This window comes from Chiloscyllium punctatum, chromosome 21, assembly GCF_047496795.1.
Source record: "Chiloscyllium punctatum isolate Juve2018m chromosome 21, sChiPun1.3, whole genome shotgun sequence".
NCBI classification, from domain to species: domain Eukaryota; kingdom Metazoa; phylum Chordata; class Chondrichthyes; order Orectolobiformes; family Hemiscylliidae; genus Chiloscyllium; species Chiloscyllium punctatum.
In genome coordinates, this window is record NC_092759.1 from 8,557,496 (window position 1) to 8,573,163 (window position 15,668).

Sequence of the window (15,668 nt, forward strand, 5' to 3'; positions counted from 1 at the left end):
CCTCAGTGTCCAAAGGGGAAAGCATGCTGGGTGACTGCAGCCAAGCTGTCAAGTTCGTTCTCCAGCCCGGGGAAGGAAAACACCAATTGCGAAGGAACAGCTTCACCGATATCATTTGAGGCACGAGAATCCACCGCAATTTCCACAGAAACCTTCCCGAGGCCTTCCAACTCTGGTTTTAAAGCTCTGATCTACAAAACACATCGTTCTCCTTATTTACAGTATCCAACACTTCAGTAGTCCAACATGTTGCCCCTTTTACCAGTTCATGATTGTGTTCCTATTTAATGTCATGAAGTAAACTTGACTGCTCCCACCTGAACGAACGGAAGCGAAAAACACCTGGAGGGAAATAAAGGGTAGAATGTCAGTTAGCCACTGTGAGGATCGACAAACATGAAGCTGATCTGGTCACTCGCGGTTTTGTTGTGGGGCCCACAGCCTCACTTCTATTCCAGTATCAATGAACAAATAAACCTCAGCTAACAAAAATCAAATCAAATTAATTAGGAGAAGTAGGCCACTTGGCCTCTCAGGTGAACTCCATCATTCAATAAGATGGTGGCTGATCTGCCCCGGTTTTGAACTCCACATTTCCTTCGACGACTGCTTCTCCCAAAACTAAAAGGGATCTAACGCCCACCTCTGCCTTAGGTTATTACAAAATTCAAGCTTGTCTTCCATTAAAGTCTCTTCCCACCCATTTCTTGAATCTCAGCAGTATCATTCCCTTCTTCCTCACGTTTACCCAGTTTCCCCTTGAATGCCTCGACACTGTTCACCTCTTGACCACTCAGTGTGCTGTCAAGTTTTACATTCATCTCTGTCTGGGCTGATGCAGTTTCCCCTGAAATCGCAGCTAGATTTATCACTGACTCTCTTGTATTTTAGTCCCCAGTTCCGGTTTTACCCCATCTCTACATTTCACCCTTCTTTCTTAGCCCATGACCCAACGCATTCACGCTGAGTCAAAAACTCTAGATTTCTCTCTGGTCACTGCAGGTGTCAGTTAAAAGACAGAAAGTGGGTCGGAGTTCTCCTGATTTCTCCTTTCCGAACTGTGACAAGTTGAATGTTGATCCTTAATTGATCAGTGAACATTTTGCCCCCTCAGCCAGTGCTGATGTGCGCTTGGGATTGAAATAAAAATGTTTCTGGTTTTGAGAGACTCAGTTAACTTTGACATCACGAAGAGAACCACAGCATGGCATGTTACCTTATCATTTCGTTCACAGAGGAACTTTAGCCGCTGGGCTCTTTTGTGCATGAAAACTCCATCGAGATGACCTGTTTCGACAGAGCGGATTTCAATTGCCTTCTCGCCCCAACCCATTATCTGGTTTGAGCAGATGTATGCTGTGTAAATACATAATGGAGAGTTACAGGAGGAATCATAAAGAAGTCAACTTGAGATTGACAGGAGTTTGGGAGAATTGTTCACAGTCACACATCCTCTGCCATCACTATTCAACAATAACTTATACTTAGAGAGCACCTTTAACGAAACAAATCATCCCACCAAACAAAGTGTAACACCAAGCCACATTATGGGATTAGGAGGAGAAAGTGAGGACTGCAGATGCTGGAGATCAGAGCTGAAAATGTGTTGCTGGAAAAGCGCAGCAGGTCAGGCAGCATCCAAGGAGCAGGAGAATCGACCTTTCGGGCATAAGCCCTTCTTCAGGAAGGGATTAGTACATTATGGGATTAGTACAGATGCCAGGCCATTTCAGAGGTTAGTTAAGAGTTAAGTACATTGCCATGGGTCTGCAGTAGGCTGGACAAATAAGGATGACAGATTTCCTTTCCTAAAGGACACCAGTGAATCAGAAGGGCTTTAACACCAATGATAGTTTCATGGTCACCATTATTGAAACGACCTTTAACTTGCACATTTATTAATTGAATTTGAATTGCACCAGATGCCGTACCCATTTTATCCCCATATCCTCCAAGATTAGCTTGACTGAATTTCCAGTCCAATGATATGATCACTTTGCGACCATGTTCCCATGAGAGCTTAGGGCACAGGCAACTGAAGCCTTGGTTCGCAGTGGTGAGGTGAGCAAAATCAGGGACGGACAAGGCCAGAATTAGAGCAGCACAGATATCCAGGAGGGCTGTGGAGCTGGAAGATATTACAGAGATAGGGAGTAAATCTTGTGGCACACTGCAGAGCTCCCCTCCTCTGGATCAGAAGTCCCTGGATAGAGTTTCAACACAGAATGTGACAGCCAGACATATGCAGTGGCACAGCCGAGAGAGGCCAAGTATTAGTCTATAAATTTTTAAGGTCCCAGGAATCCTGATACATTGTGCTGATGCTTGCTGTGGAGTGAACGTCAGTCAGGATTCAAGGAAAAACTCTGGGTGATTATAGTTGAGATTAGAGTGGTGCTGGAAAAGCACAGCAGGTCAGGCAGCATCTGAGGAGCAGGAAAATCGATGTTTTGGGCAAAAGTCCTTCATTAGGAATAGTCATGTCAGCTATGCGTGAATAGCCTGTTCTCCCATATGTCCACACTCTCTTATGACAGATAGCGACTTGGGACAGCTGCTCCCATTGAATGATGTATCAGCAACAGCAGCAGCATGTTGGCTCATGCCGACAATTAGTGTAAAAAGGGTCAATCTTTATCGAACCATACTGAAAGTTATAAAGCCACTGATGGAGATATAGATGTGGAGTGACACAAAAGTGCTGTGGATGAAACTGCTCCTAGGTGGAGAGGTCTTCCTCAGCACAAGGCAGTCAGCAGCACCACAAAAATCTAGAAACTCTACTTGTGGTTCAAGAACTGGCATGAAGTGTTAAAGGAGTCAAATGTAAAGGCTCTTCACTTCAAGTAACTTGTGTCTCAAGGGCTCACACTTGGGCAGTCTACATAAGAATGGTGGTGGGATCAACTGTGTTGGCTTCACAGACAGGCAGCACAGGAAAGTGGCCGAGCAGAGGCTGATAGCTAAGTTCGGTACCCATAGGGAAGGCCTCAACCGGGACCTTGGGTTCATGTCACATTACAGGTGATCACCATTGCACTACACACACACACACACACAGGTACACACAGACACCCACACACACCCTTAGAGACACACACACACACTCCCACACATGCACCACTTCACAGACTTAAGACACTCTGCACACACACACACACACACACACACACACACACACACTCTCAACCCCCACCCCAGACAGACAGACAGACAAAGACCCACATGCACACATACATTTTGTGGGGTGAATTTGTACTTGCAGAGTTACATTGCACTTTGCTCAAAAACTGCATACATTCATGTAGAACTCTGTTATCTCACTTTTTAGATTGGAATCAATCTAAACATCAGGTCATAGACAGAGAATACAGGGGGCTAACACCTTCAACATATTGTCTAGCTATCACCATTGTTAACAGCTAACCTCGAGAATGCAACTTTAATAAAAAGGGTTTTGTGATTTACACATGAAAGAAGTGAAACTATCACTGTATTCTAACAGATGAAAGGCTTAACAAACAATCAATTTTTCAATGTATAATTTCAGTTACATCACACTGCAAATTTTTGCTATAAATTCTGTGGTACGATCGAGCCCTCCACAATCACCTGATGAAGGAGCGACGCTCTGAAAGCTAGTGTGCTTCCAATTAAACCTGTTGGACTATAACCTGGTGGCGTGTGATTTTTAACTTTGTACACCCCAGTCCAACACCGGCATCTCCAAATCATGGCGAGCAGTTGGCAAGTCTCAGACAATGACTGTGTTTAGCAGCCACAGTCTAGCTTCCTCAGGAGATAAATAGGGAATCTGAAAAGAAAAGAAAGCCCCACAGACAGATCGTTGTGTGGGCAACTTACCAACAGAGGTCGGCATCTCACCCCATTGCAGCACCACATCCTTGGTGATCCGGCCATAAGTGTTCACATAAACTCCCTCATCTTCGTAGCATAGAAGCATTTCCATACCCGCAGTGTTGGGTAGAATGACAATTGCATGAGGCACAATGTGGCTCTGAATCTAGAGGGAGAAAGAGATCAGAAGATTCAGAGGTACACGGGGACTACAGTTTGGCCATTCAACCCCTCTCTGGCATTTAGGTCCAAGCTGACTGCTGTCTCAATTCCCCACTTTACCCATATCCTTCGATGCTCTTACTCAACACACAGTTTTGAAATACTAATTATTGTCTGGCTTTTCAAGGATGGATTTGCAAATTCCTGTACCATATGTGACAAATAGATTCAGAATGGGACTCCTACCATCACCTCTATATAAAGGTGTCAGCCCTTTTTACTGACACAGGCAGCAACGGCCAAATCAGAGTCCTAAACTCTACTGTTTTTAACCCGCAGTGGAGAAAACTAACAATAGATCCCACAAATGTCATCATAGTTATTAGACTAGATTCCCCACAGCATCGAAACAGGCCCTTCGATCCAACAAGTCTACATCGAGCCTCAGAACAGCAACCCACCCAGATGCACCTCCCTCTGATTAATATGCCCAACACCACGGGCAATTTAGTACGGGCAATTCACCTGATCAGCACTGTGGGAGGAAACCGAAGCACCGGGAGGAAACCCATGCAGGCACGTGGAAAATGTGCAAACTCCACATAGACAGTCTCCCGAGGTTAGAATCGAACCTGGGACCCTGGTGCTGTGAGGCAGCAGTGCTAACCACTGAGCCACCGTGCCGCCTTAATCCATCCATAGAAAGGAATATTTCTGGGTGGTGGTTTGAACATGAAGAAAAAAGCACCAACTCCTTAAAACTCACATGCACTGGGATATAAATATCATAGGTGTTTCCAGTATCTACGTCAACTGCATGAAAGCCTGTAGTGGATCCATATATAACCTTCAATCTCTGACCTTCTTCTACAGTCAAGTCAACCAGTGTTGGTTTGTGAGGCAGGTCTGAAAACGACTGGAAGAGAAATGGAAACAAGTGAAATTCTCTCTCCAGCAAACATTTTAATAATTAGAACTTGCTAATGATGCTGACCGAGTACACGGATTTTCTCATGGACACTATTTTAAACAGAAGCTCAGTCTAAACTGAGCAATAGTTCTACTTCAAATGTCTTCTTGGCAAGCATTTGTACCTCAAACATCCAAACAGATTTACAAATAGAAAAAGAAGATCTGGCCACTGTGTTGCCTGTGGGACATTGCAACTACTTGGTTACCTGTCCCACATTACAAGAGCAACCACAGGTCAAAAATACTTTTCAATGGAAAAGTAATTAAACCGTCTTCAGGCTGTGACAGGCACAAAATGATGCCTTTCCCTCTCTTTATAACCCACTAATTGCACTCACTAAGGGAACGGCCGTAAGTTGCATGATTAATGCTGAAGTTCAAGAATGGGGTCAATTGTGAAGCAAATTCCTGACCATCATTTGTCCACTTTAATGGAATGATGAAATAATACAGCAGAAAGAGGACTTTTGGTCCATCAGGTTAGAATGGGCTCACTTGAAGAGCAATCCAGCTTTTTATGTCCAACCCACCATCTGACTCTTTCCTCACTGGCCTGCAATTCGTTTTCCTTCAAGTATGTTTTTTTTTTTTGCGCAATGTTCACTCTATCCCACATCCCTATCAGAACACTGGCTGCTCAAGGAAGACCATTTTCACTTTGTCTCTGGTCCTCTTGCTCTGGCTATCAACCCTTCAGTCACTGGAAACCCTTGAACTGTTTTCTCTGTCTCAACCCTTTCATAATATTAAACACTTACATTAAATCACCTCAACCTTCTCTGCTCTGTGAAGGACCCTCATGGTTTGTCTGACCTATTCACCATAACATTATAAAACAAAAAGGGACAGACATAGGACACAGGCCTACTTCTGCCCTGTGCCTTCCATCTTTATGATCCTAACCATTACCAGTCAGCCCTGGAACCATCATAGTGGATCACTTCTGTATCCAAGACCTTCATGACTTTCCTATAATTTCACATCTAGACGACACAAGACTCAAGCTACAGCCACACTAATGTTCTCCAATTTTAGCCGAACTGCCTGGCTTTGATACTGTGCCTTAACATACAAAGTTCAGAAATGATTATGATTATCAATTGCTCAATTAACCTGACCTGCACCTTCAGACGTGAGAGTACTAACATCCTCAGACCTTTCTTTTCACCATCAAATTTATAATTGGACTATTTCACCTGAACTGTTGAGAATCATTCTTCCGACAATGCTGTTCCCAGTTATAAGCACACCACGTGAGCGCCCCCCAGTGGCGCCACCTTGCAGGGCTCCATTATCACTACACGACAGGATCTTGTTATCATAGTTCATGCAACTCTGTCATTTCTTTGTTGCAAGTCTGCTCTTACATCCCCTTCTGAATTAGCCGCTTTTAAAATTCTCCAAGTACTGAAATATCTCCTACTGTTTGTAAGCTCCAAGTGAAATGATTCTCATCTCTGGCCCTGCCGTACTATTTTTGCCAATCAAACACCCTTTCTAACTGAAATATTAACAAACTTTGTCTTTCATTGACTACTGGGGTGAAGGCGATTATGGAGAGCTATGAAATGAAACCTGACCTTGAAAGCCATGAACTTATGGTAAGGCTTCGGAGCCCAGGCATAGACCTCAACCGAGTTCTTCAGCGCAATAACCAGGAACTTGATCCTCTCGTACTTCACTGTAGAGTAAATAGCAATGGAAAGGTTATTTCTCCTATGCAGTTCACAGATGATAAACCTGATCCTGTGGCTAGGGATGATGTAGCCTGCATTCTGCAGCAGCCCAGTCTTTTGAGTTTGTCCATCCCTTGAGAGGTAGGAAGGAAATGAGATGAACTCAGACTACTCCACTCAATCACAGCACAGCTTTTACAATATGTTAAAATAATGCAACCATATTTTATGACCTTACACAGCTCAATGGGTTAATGCATTGAGGTATAAAAACCAGTGGTGGGAAAAGCAGAACAACCTTTCAGTTTGCAGAGCTGACAGTGAAAGACCATGATGAAAGGTCAATGGCTGAAAGCAAACATCCTGTTTTTCTCTCCACTGATGCAGCCTGGCCTGGTGAATATTCCCAGCACCTTTTGTTTCGATTTTGATTTCCAGCATCCACAGCAAACCACTGAGCAGCTGAAACAGAGGCAAATCGTGATAAGTGTAATCTACATAGCAGCTTGGCTACAGCAGGATCACTGTAATTGGTCATGGTTAAAGAGGAGCAGCTAAAGTGTCTCCCTTGATACTAAAAGTGAAGGCAAAGATAAGAATAGCCATGATTTCTCTCCATTGCTATCCCGCTTGAAGCTGTGCACTTGTGGGTGTAAGGTGAAAGCAAACATTTAACAGGATTTATTTTCACCCTGAGGGGGTAGAAATATGATGCTACCCGAGAGGGTGGTCGAGACAGAGACACTCCGCATTTAAGAAGCATTTCCTTAAAATGCCAGGAAATAGCAGGCTATGGATCAAGTGCAGTTAAGTGGGATCAATGTAGTTTGGCATTTGTTGGTCAACATAGACACGACCTGTTACTGTGCTGTATAAAGCTCAATATGTGGCACCCAATTGTGGGGGATTCCCTCACAGCGTGTTGGGTCAAAATGTCTCTAATCTTTACAGCGTAAGGGATAACCATTTAACCGATCACGGTCACCCCTCGTCTACATTTGATGCTCTCCAACCAAATTCATATGTTTTGAAAGTCAATGCATTTGGACCCATGACTGCACTTGATTAAAATCCTTGGTATCAACTGAAGTCTCGTAGATTGCTGGTTTTTCACTCATTTCTATCAACACCTTATCCAAAGCTTCAAACTAATAATCAGTGCGGTCAACAGGGACTCTCCATTTCCAACCACAAATGTGGGTTATTGCAAATACAGATTTTTCAATGTAAGGGGAGAACTATCAACTGCCCTTTGAACCAAGCTCTTTTTAGGAGAAACCTTTGTTGTAGAAGTATCAACATTCCCTTTCAGACTGTCCATCTGACAGGGCTATGTTTGTTGGTTCAAACTCCCTTGCTGCATGTGACTGAAAGTCCAACATGCGTCTTGTACCTCACTGATGCTTAGCTCTGTACTCACCCACTTTGTAGTGCACACAGCCCTCCATATCTCCCACTGTGGTCCAGCCCTGCTTCTTCTCCACCTCTGGATCGTTATGTAAAATCTTATTCCGCAGCCAGGACAAGTAATACACACGCAGTTTATTCCGTTTACCTGAGGTGGGGTGGGGGGGCAAGGAGACAGATAGGATCATTGAAACAGGATTCAGCAACTTCAACAACTGGACATGACCAATTTCTTTTCATTCTTCCTTTTCTCCCATTGGGGGGTGGAGTGGAAACGAGGATCTGCTGGGAAGTGTTTTACACCTTTACTTCTTTAGGAAGGCTACACTGCTTCCATTATTTCAGGGAGAGTGGGCTCACTGACAAAACCATCACTTGTGCTTGATTGTGCTGGAATGGAGTGGCTTGTTCTGCTATTTCAGTTCAGAGTCAATCGCATTGCCATGGTTCTGCAGTCAAGTGGAAACCACATTGCGGAAAAGCAGAATATTTCCTTCCCTTAAAAGGAAATTAGCAAATCACAGGTTTTTAACCACGGCTTCATGATCACCAGCAGACTAACTTTTAATTCCATACTGACTAATCTTATGAACTGAATTCCTTTAAGGGAAGGGGAATTCTTCAGTTCTGAGTACCTTATTGCTCCAGAACTTCACTAGCTAGAAGCAATGCACTACACCGCCCACACAATCAAGGTGGAGCTTGTCATGGGAACATAAGCTCCTAACTTTATCTAAACTGTTCAGGGTGCTGCACCTGGTTCCAGGGGTCAGGATAACATTGGGAAAACAGGGGCAATTGGAAAACATTTCTGCCCAGAGTTTGTTAGAAAGGGCTGTGTGTGAACATCATACAGGTAAGGATAAACTAACATTCCTCAGCACTCGGATTTCACTGTATTTTGGAGGTCCCGTCTCCATTTTACATTGAAAGCTCTCTCACTTGCATGCTCCTGCTGTGTGCTCGCACTTTCTAATAACTCAGTCTGAATGTTATGCACCTGATATAGTGATGAGGAGGTTCAGCCCTTCTAAGACATCCATCTGCTGGAAGCGTCGACGACTGATGAGGCTGTAGACTTTACCCTGGCCACTCCGATCAAGTAGCATCAGCCCATTCTCTGTGCCCACCAGCAGATTCACACCTTCAGCAATCATAGAATGCACAATGAACAAGACACAGGAAAACCAGAACAACAAAGCTTTGCTAACACAGTACTGATTAGTCACAAATCTGAGGAGGAATTCTGTGACCAGCAGTGAAAAATCAGAATGGTATGTTGCTTCCCTGGTGCCAGGGTCAAGGATGTCTCAGACAGGGTGCAGAATGTCACAAGGGAGAGGGGCCAGCAAGAGGTCATTGTCTACATTGGAACCGATGACATAGGAAGGGAAAAGATTGAGATTCTGAAAGGAGATTACAGAGTTAGACAGGAATTTAAAATGAGGTCCTCAAGAGTACTAATATCTGGATTACTCCCAGTGCTACAAGCTAGTGAGGGCAGGAATAGGAGGATAAGAGCATTTAAATGCATGGCTGAGGAGCTGGTGTATGGGAGAAGGATTCACATTTTTGGATCTTCGGAATCTCTTTTGGGATAGAAGTGACCTGTACAAGAAGGACAAATTGCACCTAAGTTGGAAGGGGATTAATATACTGGCAGGGAGTTTTGCTAGAGCTGCTCGGGAGGATTTAAACTAGTAAGATGGGGGAGTAGGACCCAGGGAGATAGTGAGGAAAGAGGTCAATCTGAGACAGGTACAGTTGAGAACAGAAGCGAGTCAAACAGTCAGGACAGGCAGGGACAAGGTAGGACTAATAAATTAAACTGAATTTATTTCAATGCAAGAGGCCTAACAGGGAAGGCAGATGAACTCAGGGCATGGTTAGGAACATGGGACTGGGATATCATAGTAATTAGAGAAACATGGTTCAGGGATGGACAAGACTGGCAGCTTAATGTTCCAGGATACAAATGTTACAGGAAGGATAGAAAGGGAGACTTTTGGGGGGGGGGGGGGCGGGGGGAGAGAGAGAGAGAGAGAGAGAGAGAGAGAGAGAGAGAGAGGGAGAGAGAGAGAGAGAGAGAGAGAGAGAGGGAGAGGTGTTTTTGATTAGGGATAGCATTACAGCTGTGTTGAGGAAGGATATTCCTGGAAATACACCCAGGGAAGTTATTTGGGTGGAACTGAGAAATAAGAAAGGGATGATCACCTTATTGGGATTGTATTATAGACCCCACAATAGTCAGAGGGAAATTGAGAAACAAACTTGTAAGGAGATCTCAGTAAGAATAATAGGGTAGTTATGGTGGGAGGTTTTAACTTTCCAAACATAGACTGGGACTGCCATAGTGTTAAGGGTTTAGATGGAGAGGAATTTGTTAAGTGTGTACAAGACAATTTTCTGATTCAGTATGTGGATGTACCTACCTGAGAAGGTGCAAAACTTGACTTACTCTTGGGAAATAAGGCAGGGCAGGTGACTGAGGTGTCAGTGGGGGAGCACTTTGGGGCCAGTGACCATAATTCTATTAGATTTAAAAGAGTGATGGAAAAGGACAGACCAGATCTAAAAGTTGAAGTTCTAAATTGGAGAAAGGCCAATTTTGACGGTATTAGGCAAGAACTTTCAAAAGCTGATTTGGGGCAGATGTTCGCAGGTAAAGGGACGGCTGGAAAATGGGAAGCCTTCAGAAATGAGATAACTAGAATCCAGAGAAAATATATTCCTGTTAGGATGAAAGGAAAGGCTGATAGATATAGGGAATGCTGGATGACTAAAGAAATTGACGGTTTGGTTAAGAAAAAGAAGGAAGCATATGTCAGGTATAGACAGGATAGATCGAGTGAATCCTTAGAAGAGTTTCAAGAAAGTAGGAGTATACTTAAGAGGGGAATCAGGAAGGCAAAAAGGGGACAGGAGATAGCGTTGGCAAATAGAATTAAGGAGAATCCAAAGGGCTTTTACAAATACATTAAGGACAAAAGGGTAACTAGGGAGAGAATAGGGCCCCTCAAAGATCAGCAAGGCGGCCTTTGTGTGGAGCCACAACAAATGGGGGAGATACTAAGTGAGTATTTTGCATCAGTATTTACTGTGGAAAAGGATATCTGTCGACTCTCCTGCTCCTCGGATGTTACCATACTTTTCCAGCAACACACTTTTCGATTTTAACAAGGACATGCTGAACCCTCATTAACTCACTTTTGAAAGCCTCCCCTTGCCTTCAAACAGTCTTCCCCAATCAACTTTTGTACATTCTTGTCGAAGGCTATCAAAATTGGCCTGGCCCCAGTTTAGAACTTTAACTCATGGCCCAGAGCTACATCTTCTATAATTATTTTAACACTAATGGAAATGGTCACTGGTCCCAATATGCTCCCCTCCTAACGTTTCCATCACTTGCCCGAGCTGATTTCCCAAGAAGTGATCAAGTTTTGTCCCTTTCTGGTAGGGCCCTCGACATACTGTAGTTGAGAGATTCTTCCTGAAGACATTTACATTTCTCTCCAAGCCCTTAACACTTTGGCAGTCCCAGTTGATGTTAGGAAAGTTACAATCCCCTATAACAACTTTATTACTTTGCATCTATCTGCGATCTCCTTACATAGTTGTTCCTCAATCTCCTACTATTTATTGGGGGACGTTTAGTACAATGTTCTACCCATATAGACTCAGTGGACGATCCCTCAAGAATGCCCTCTCTTAGGGCTGCCGTCATGTTTTCCCTGATCAAAATTGCAACTCCCTCTTGCCTCCATTTCTATCCTTCCTATCGCATCCCTGTTGGCCCTCTTGCATTGAAATAAATGCAGTTTATCCCAGACTTCCCTTGCTTGCTTCCATGCTCTTGCCTGCCCTGTCTAGTACTGGGATTACCAAAACTGCCTTTACTATTTATCTTGCTCTCATTAACATCTATACACTATCCTAAACCTTCTCTTTTATTTCTCTATTGCTTTGGATCCCAACCCCCTCCCAAATTGCTGTAGCAAATCTGTCTGCCAGGATATTGGTCCCTCTCTAACTCAGGGGCAATTTCCCTGATTATCAGTGTGATTGAGAGTAAATTTCCACTCGCTCAAAGATCTTCCATCAGATCACCTGTGGAAAGCTTTAAGGCCAAAAACTCAAATTCTGCCAATCTGGCCAGCTATTGGAGACCTCAGACACAAGGGATCAAGATCGCAATACATTTTGCAGTGTTTGTAGCACAAATGTCCCTAACGTCTCAAGAGGAAAACACAGCTTGATTGTAGGCACTTTTGGCTCGACTTGTCTGCTGTCTGTACACGGTTTTATTTTCAATTTTTAACCATGGTCTGGGCAGATTCTTTGTATTACCCATTCCTCCATTTCTAAAAGAGTGCCTGGACCCAAAGTTTGTCTTTTTGAAGCCAGAAGTGTCAGACATGTTGCACCATTCAGATTTTAGCGAACACAATTTCATGAGGACTTTTGCCCTCCGACAAAATGACAAGCAGCTAGTGTGGCTTGATGAAAATGGATGTGTACAGTCTGGCAAGGGTCCAGGAAATGTAAAACGGCATGACTGTAACAGTGAACAGAGCTTGCTATCGAACAGTTATCAAGCTGTTTTTCCTCCAATATCTTGCTCAATTCCCATGCTTGCATCAAATTTACAACAGCACCTCGAGACATTAAACGCACTCCAGTTAATTACACGAGGTGTTCGGACCAATAGAAAAGGGACATTAATCATCTGAGCAAAATGTACCAAGTAACAAGCTCCCAAGTACGTTAAGCAACATGACTACACCAGCAACACATTAGCAAGCCTTGTTGGAAAACCATAAGATGGGCCCTCATGTGGCGCAGTGGTAACGTCCCTATCGTTGGACCTGAAGGCCTGTGTTCAAGCCCCACCTGCTCCAGGAGGTGTGTACTTCCCTGGGCAAGGAATTCAGTAGATTACTGACATTAACCAGCAGGTGGCGATAGACTCAACCCCACAGCTATTAAACAGAATCTCAGCCTTTTTAACAGCACTTTTTTAAAAAATCAGGAGAATTAAACTGGACAGACTTCCAAAACATGAAACCAGATGGATCCAACACACCACGCTTCCATGGATTACCAAATACACCAACTAGGGGCTTTCCTCAGCCCCATAGTCTTCCTACCTGGTACACCAACATATAGACTAGCCAAGGAACTCCACTGAAAACTAAAATACCTAATTGAAGACTCACACCACTCCATTCACTCAACCCAAGAATTCCTGAACACCAAAGACACCAAGACAGAAGAGGACGAAATAATGGTCTCCTTTGACGTTACAGCCCTTTTCACATCAATTAACATTGGCCTGGCCAAAGAAACACTGGCATCACTACTAGGAAAACCAGGACCACAAACACCAGACAGCACCAACTTCATCCGCAAAGATAAGATCCTCAAGCTAGTGGACCTGTGTTTCATCACCCACTTCACGTTCAATAACAAAACCTCCAAACAAGTCAACGGAACACCTATGGGATCCCCAATATCAGGGCTCATAGCAGAAGCAGTAATGCAGAGACTTGAACAAGCTGCCCTCCCATCTATCCAACCCAAACTTTGGGCCTGCTACGTAGATGACACCTTTGTCATCACAAAACAGAACAAATTAGAAGAAACATACAACATCATCAACAAGATCCTGATAGGCACGAAATTCACAAAAGGGGAGAACAACAACATACTCCCATTCCTAGACATGACAGTTGAACATACAGTTAACAGAGAGCTTCAAACCAGCATCTACAGAAAAACAACACACATGGACCAAATACTTAACCTGAGAATCAATCATCCCAACACCTACAAACTGAGCTGCATTTAGTGGGCGGCACGGTGGCACAGTGGTTAGCACTGCTGCCTCACAGTGCCAGAGACCCGGGTTCAATTCCCGCCTCAGGCGACACTCTGTGTGGAGTTTGCACATTCTCCCCGTGTCTGCGTGGGTTTCCTCCGGGTGCTCCGGTTTCCTCCCACAGTCCAAAGATGTGCAGGTCAGGTGAATTGGCCACGCTAAATTGCCCGTAGTGTTAGGTAAGGGGTAGATGTAGGGGTATGGGTGGGTTGCGCTTCGGCGGGGCGGTGTGGACTTGTTGGGCCGAAGGGCCTGTTTCCACACTGTAAGTAATCTAATCTAAAAAAAAGACATTATTTCAATGAGCTACATCACACTGCAGCACCCAAGAACTACAAAAAGCAGAAGAAAAATATCTATACAATGTTCTCAAGAAAAACAGGTACCCAATAAACGCAAAACGCTGATTCCTCAGAAAAAAACCCAAACAAGCAGACACAATGCAACCAAAAACTGTAGCCACACTACCTTACATCAAAGACATTTCAGAAATGACTTCCAGACTACTCAAACCCCTGGCATCATGGTAGCCCACAAACCTACTAACACACAAACAGTGACTAACGAACCTAAAGGATGCATTAGATACTACCAGCAACACTAAAGTCATTTACAAAATGCAATGCAAAAACTAAAAAAAAAACACATCGGACAAACCAGCAGGAAACTTGCCACCAGGATACATGAACACCAACTGGCCACCAAAAGACATGACCCACTCTCACTAGTTTCTATACATACAGACAAAGGAGGACATCACTTTGACTGGGACAACACACACACATCCTAGGACAGGCAAAACAAAGACATGCACGAGAAATCTTAGAGGGACTGCATTCGAAGCAGAACTCCATCAATAAACACATCAATTTAGACCCTATCTACCTTCCCTGGGGAAAAAAGAACCGGAAATGATATCACCCACCTTAAGAAACCAAGACCTATAAACAGAGAGGCGGGACATACCACCAGCACTTCACAGAGACTCTTGCTGATGTTACCTGGTATGGTGACGAAACATCTGAAAACAAACCTTCGAGCTCAGCAAGCTAACTTAGAGACTTATCAGCCTGAATTACAAATCTTCTCAAAAATCGCTAATATGATTCATTGTTCCGAGGAGGTGCTGAAGGTGACCGATGAGCGCAGAGCAGTAGAGGTCGTCTGCATGGATATTCAAAAGGTTTTTGACAAAGTCCCTCATGGCCAGCTCATCTGGAAGATGAAGATGCATGGGATCTACTGTGACTGGACCACCTGGATTTTGAACTGGATTGCCCATAGAAGGTAGAGGGCAGTTGAGGAAGGGTGTTTTGATAAAATGGAGCGCGAGAATGTCTTTCCAGTTTCTGCAGTCCACACTATCTCCAAGTGGAAGGATATTTGCCTGGTTGGAGAACCACTATTTGTGGTGTTCCACAGGGATTTATACTGGGACCTCTACTGTATGTGATGTACATAAATTACTTGAGTGAAAATGTAGATGAGTGGGTAAGTTTACAGATGACAAAAAGATCGGCAGAGTTGTGAATAGTGTAGAAGATTGTTTAAGAACAGAATGGAATATAGATCAGTTGCAGAAGTGGATGGAGAAATGGCAGATGAAGTTTAATCCAGCTAAGCATGAGGTGCTGCATTTTGGGATATCAAACGTTAAAGTATACAGTTAATGGCAGGTCTCTGAACAAAACTGATATACAGAGGGATCTTGGGGT

General features: G+C 43.8%; 1 protein-coding gene across 5 annotated transcripts in view; it reads right to left on the reverse strand.

The window, feature by feature from the left end:
• Positions 1–15,668, reverse strand: part of LOC140492554 (misshapen-like kinase 1) — a 309,928-nt gene that overhangs the window by 9,512 nt on the left and 284,748 nt on the right. For all 5 annotated transcript variants that reach the window (XM_072591501.1, XM_072591497.1, XM_072591500.1 and 2 more), the window contains 7 exons: positions 9,076–9,219; positions 8,089–8,223; positions 6,573–6,673; positions 4,787–4,936; positions 3,865–4,024; positions 1,217–1,356; positions 1–342 (listed from right to left, as the gene is read on the reverse strand). The exon at positions 1–342 is cut by the window's left edge and continues 9,512 nt beyond it. In XM_072591501.1, the coding sequence (XP_072447602.1) occupies positions 259–342; positions 1,217–1,356; positions 3,865–4,024; positions 4,787–4,936; positions 6,573–6,673; positions 8,089–8,223; positions 9,076–9,219 (914 nt within the window). In that variant the 3' untranslated portion in view covers positions 1–258. The remainder of the gene's footprint in view (positions 343–1,216; positions 1,357–3,864; positions 4,025–4,786; positions 4,937–6,572; positions 6,674–8,088; positions 8,224–9,075; positions 9,220–15,668) is intronic.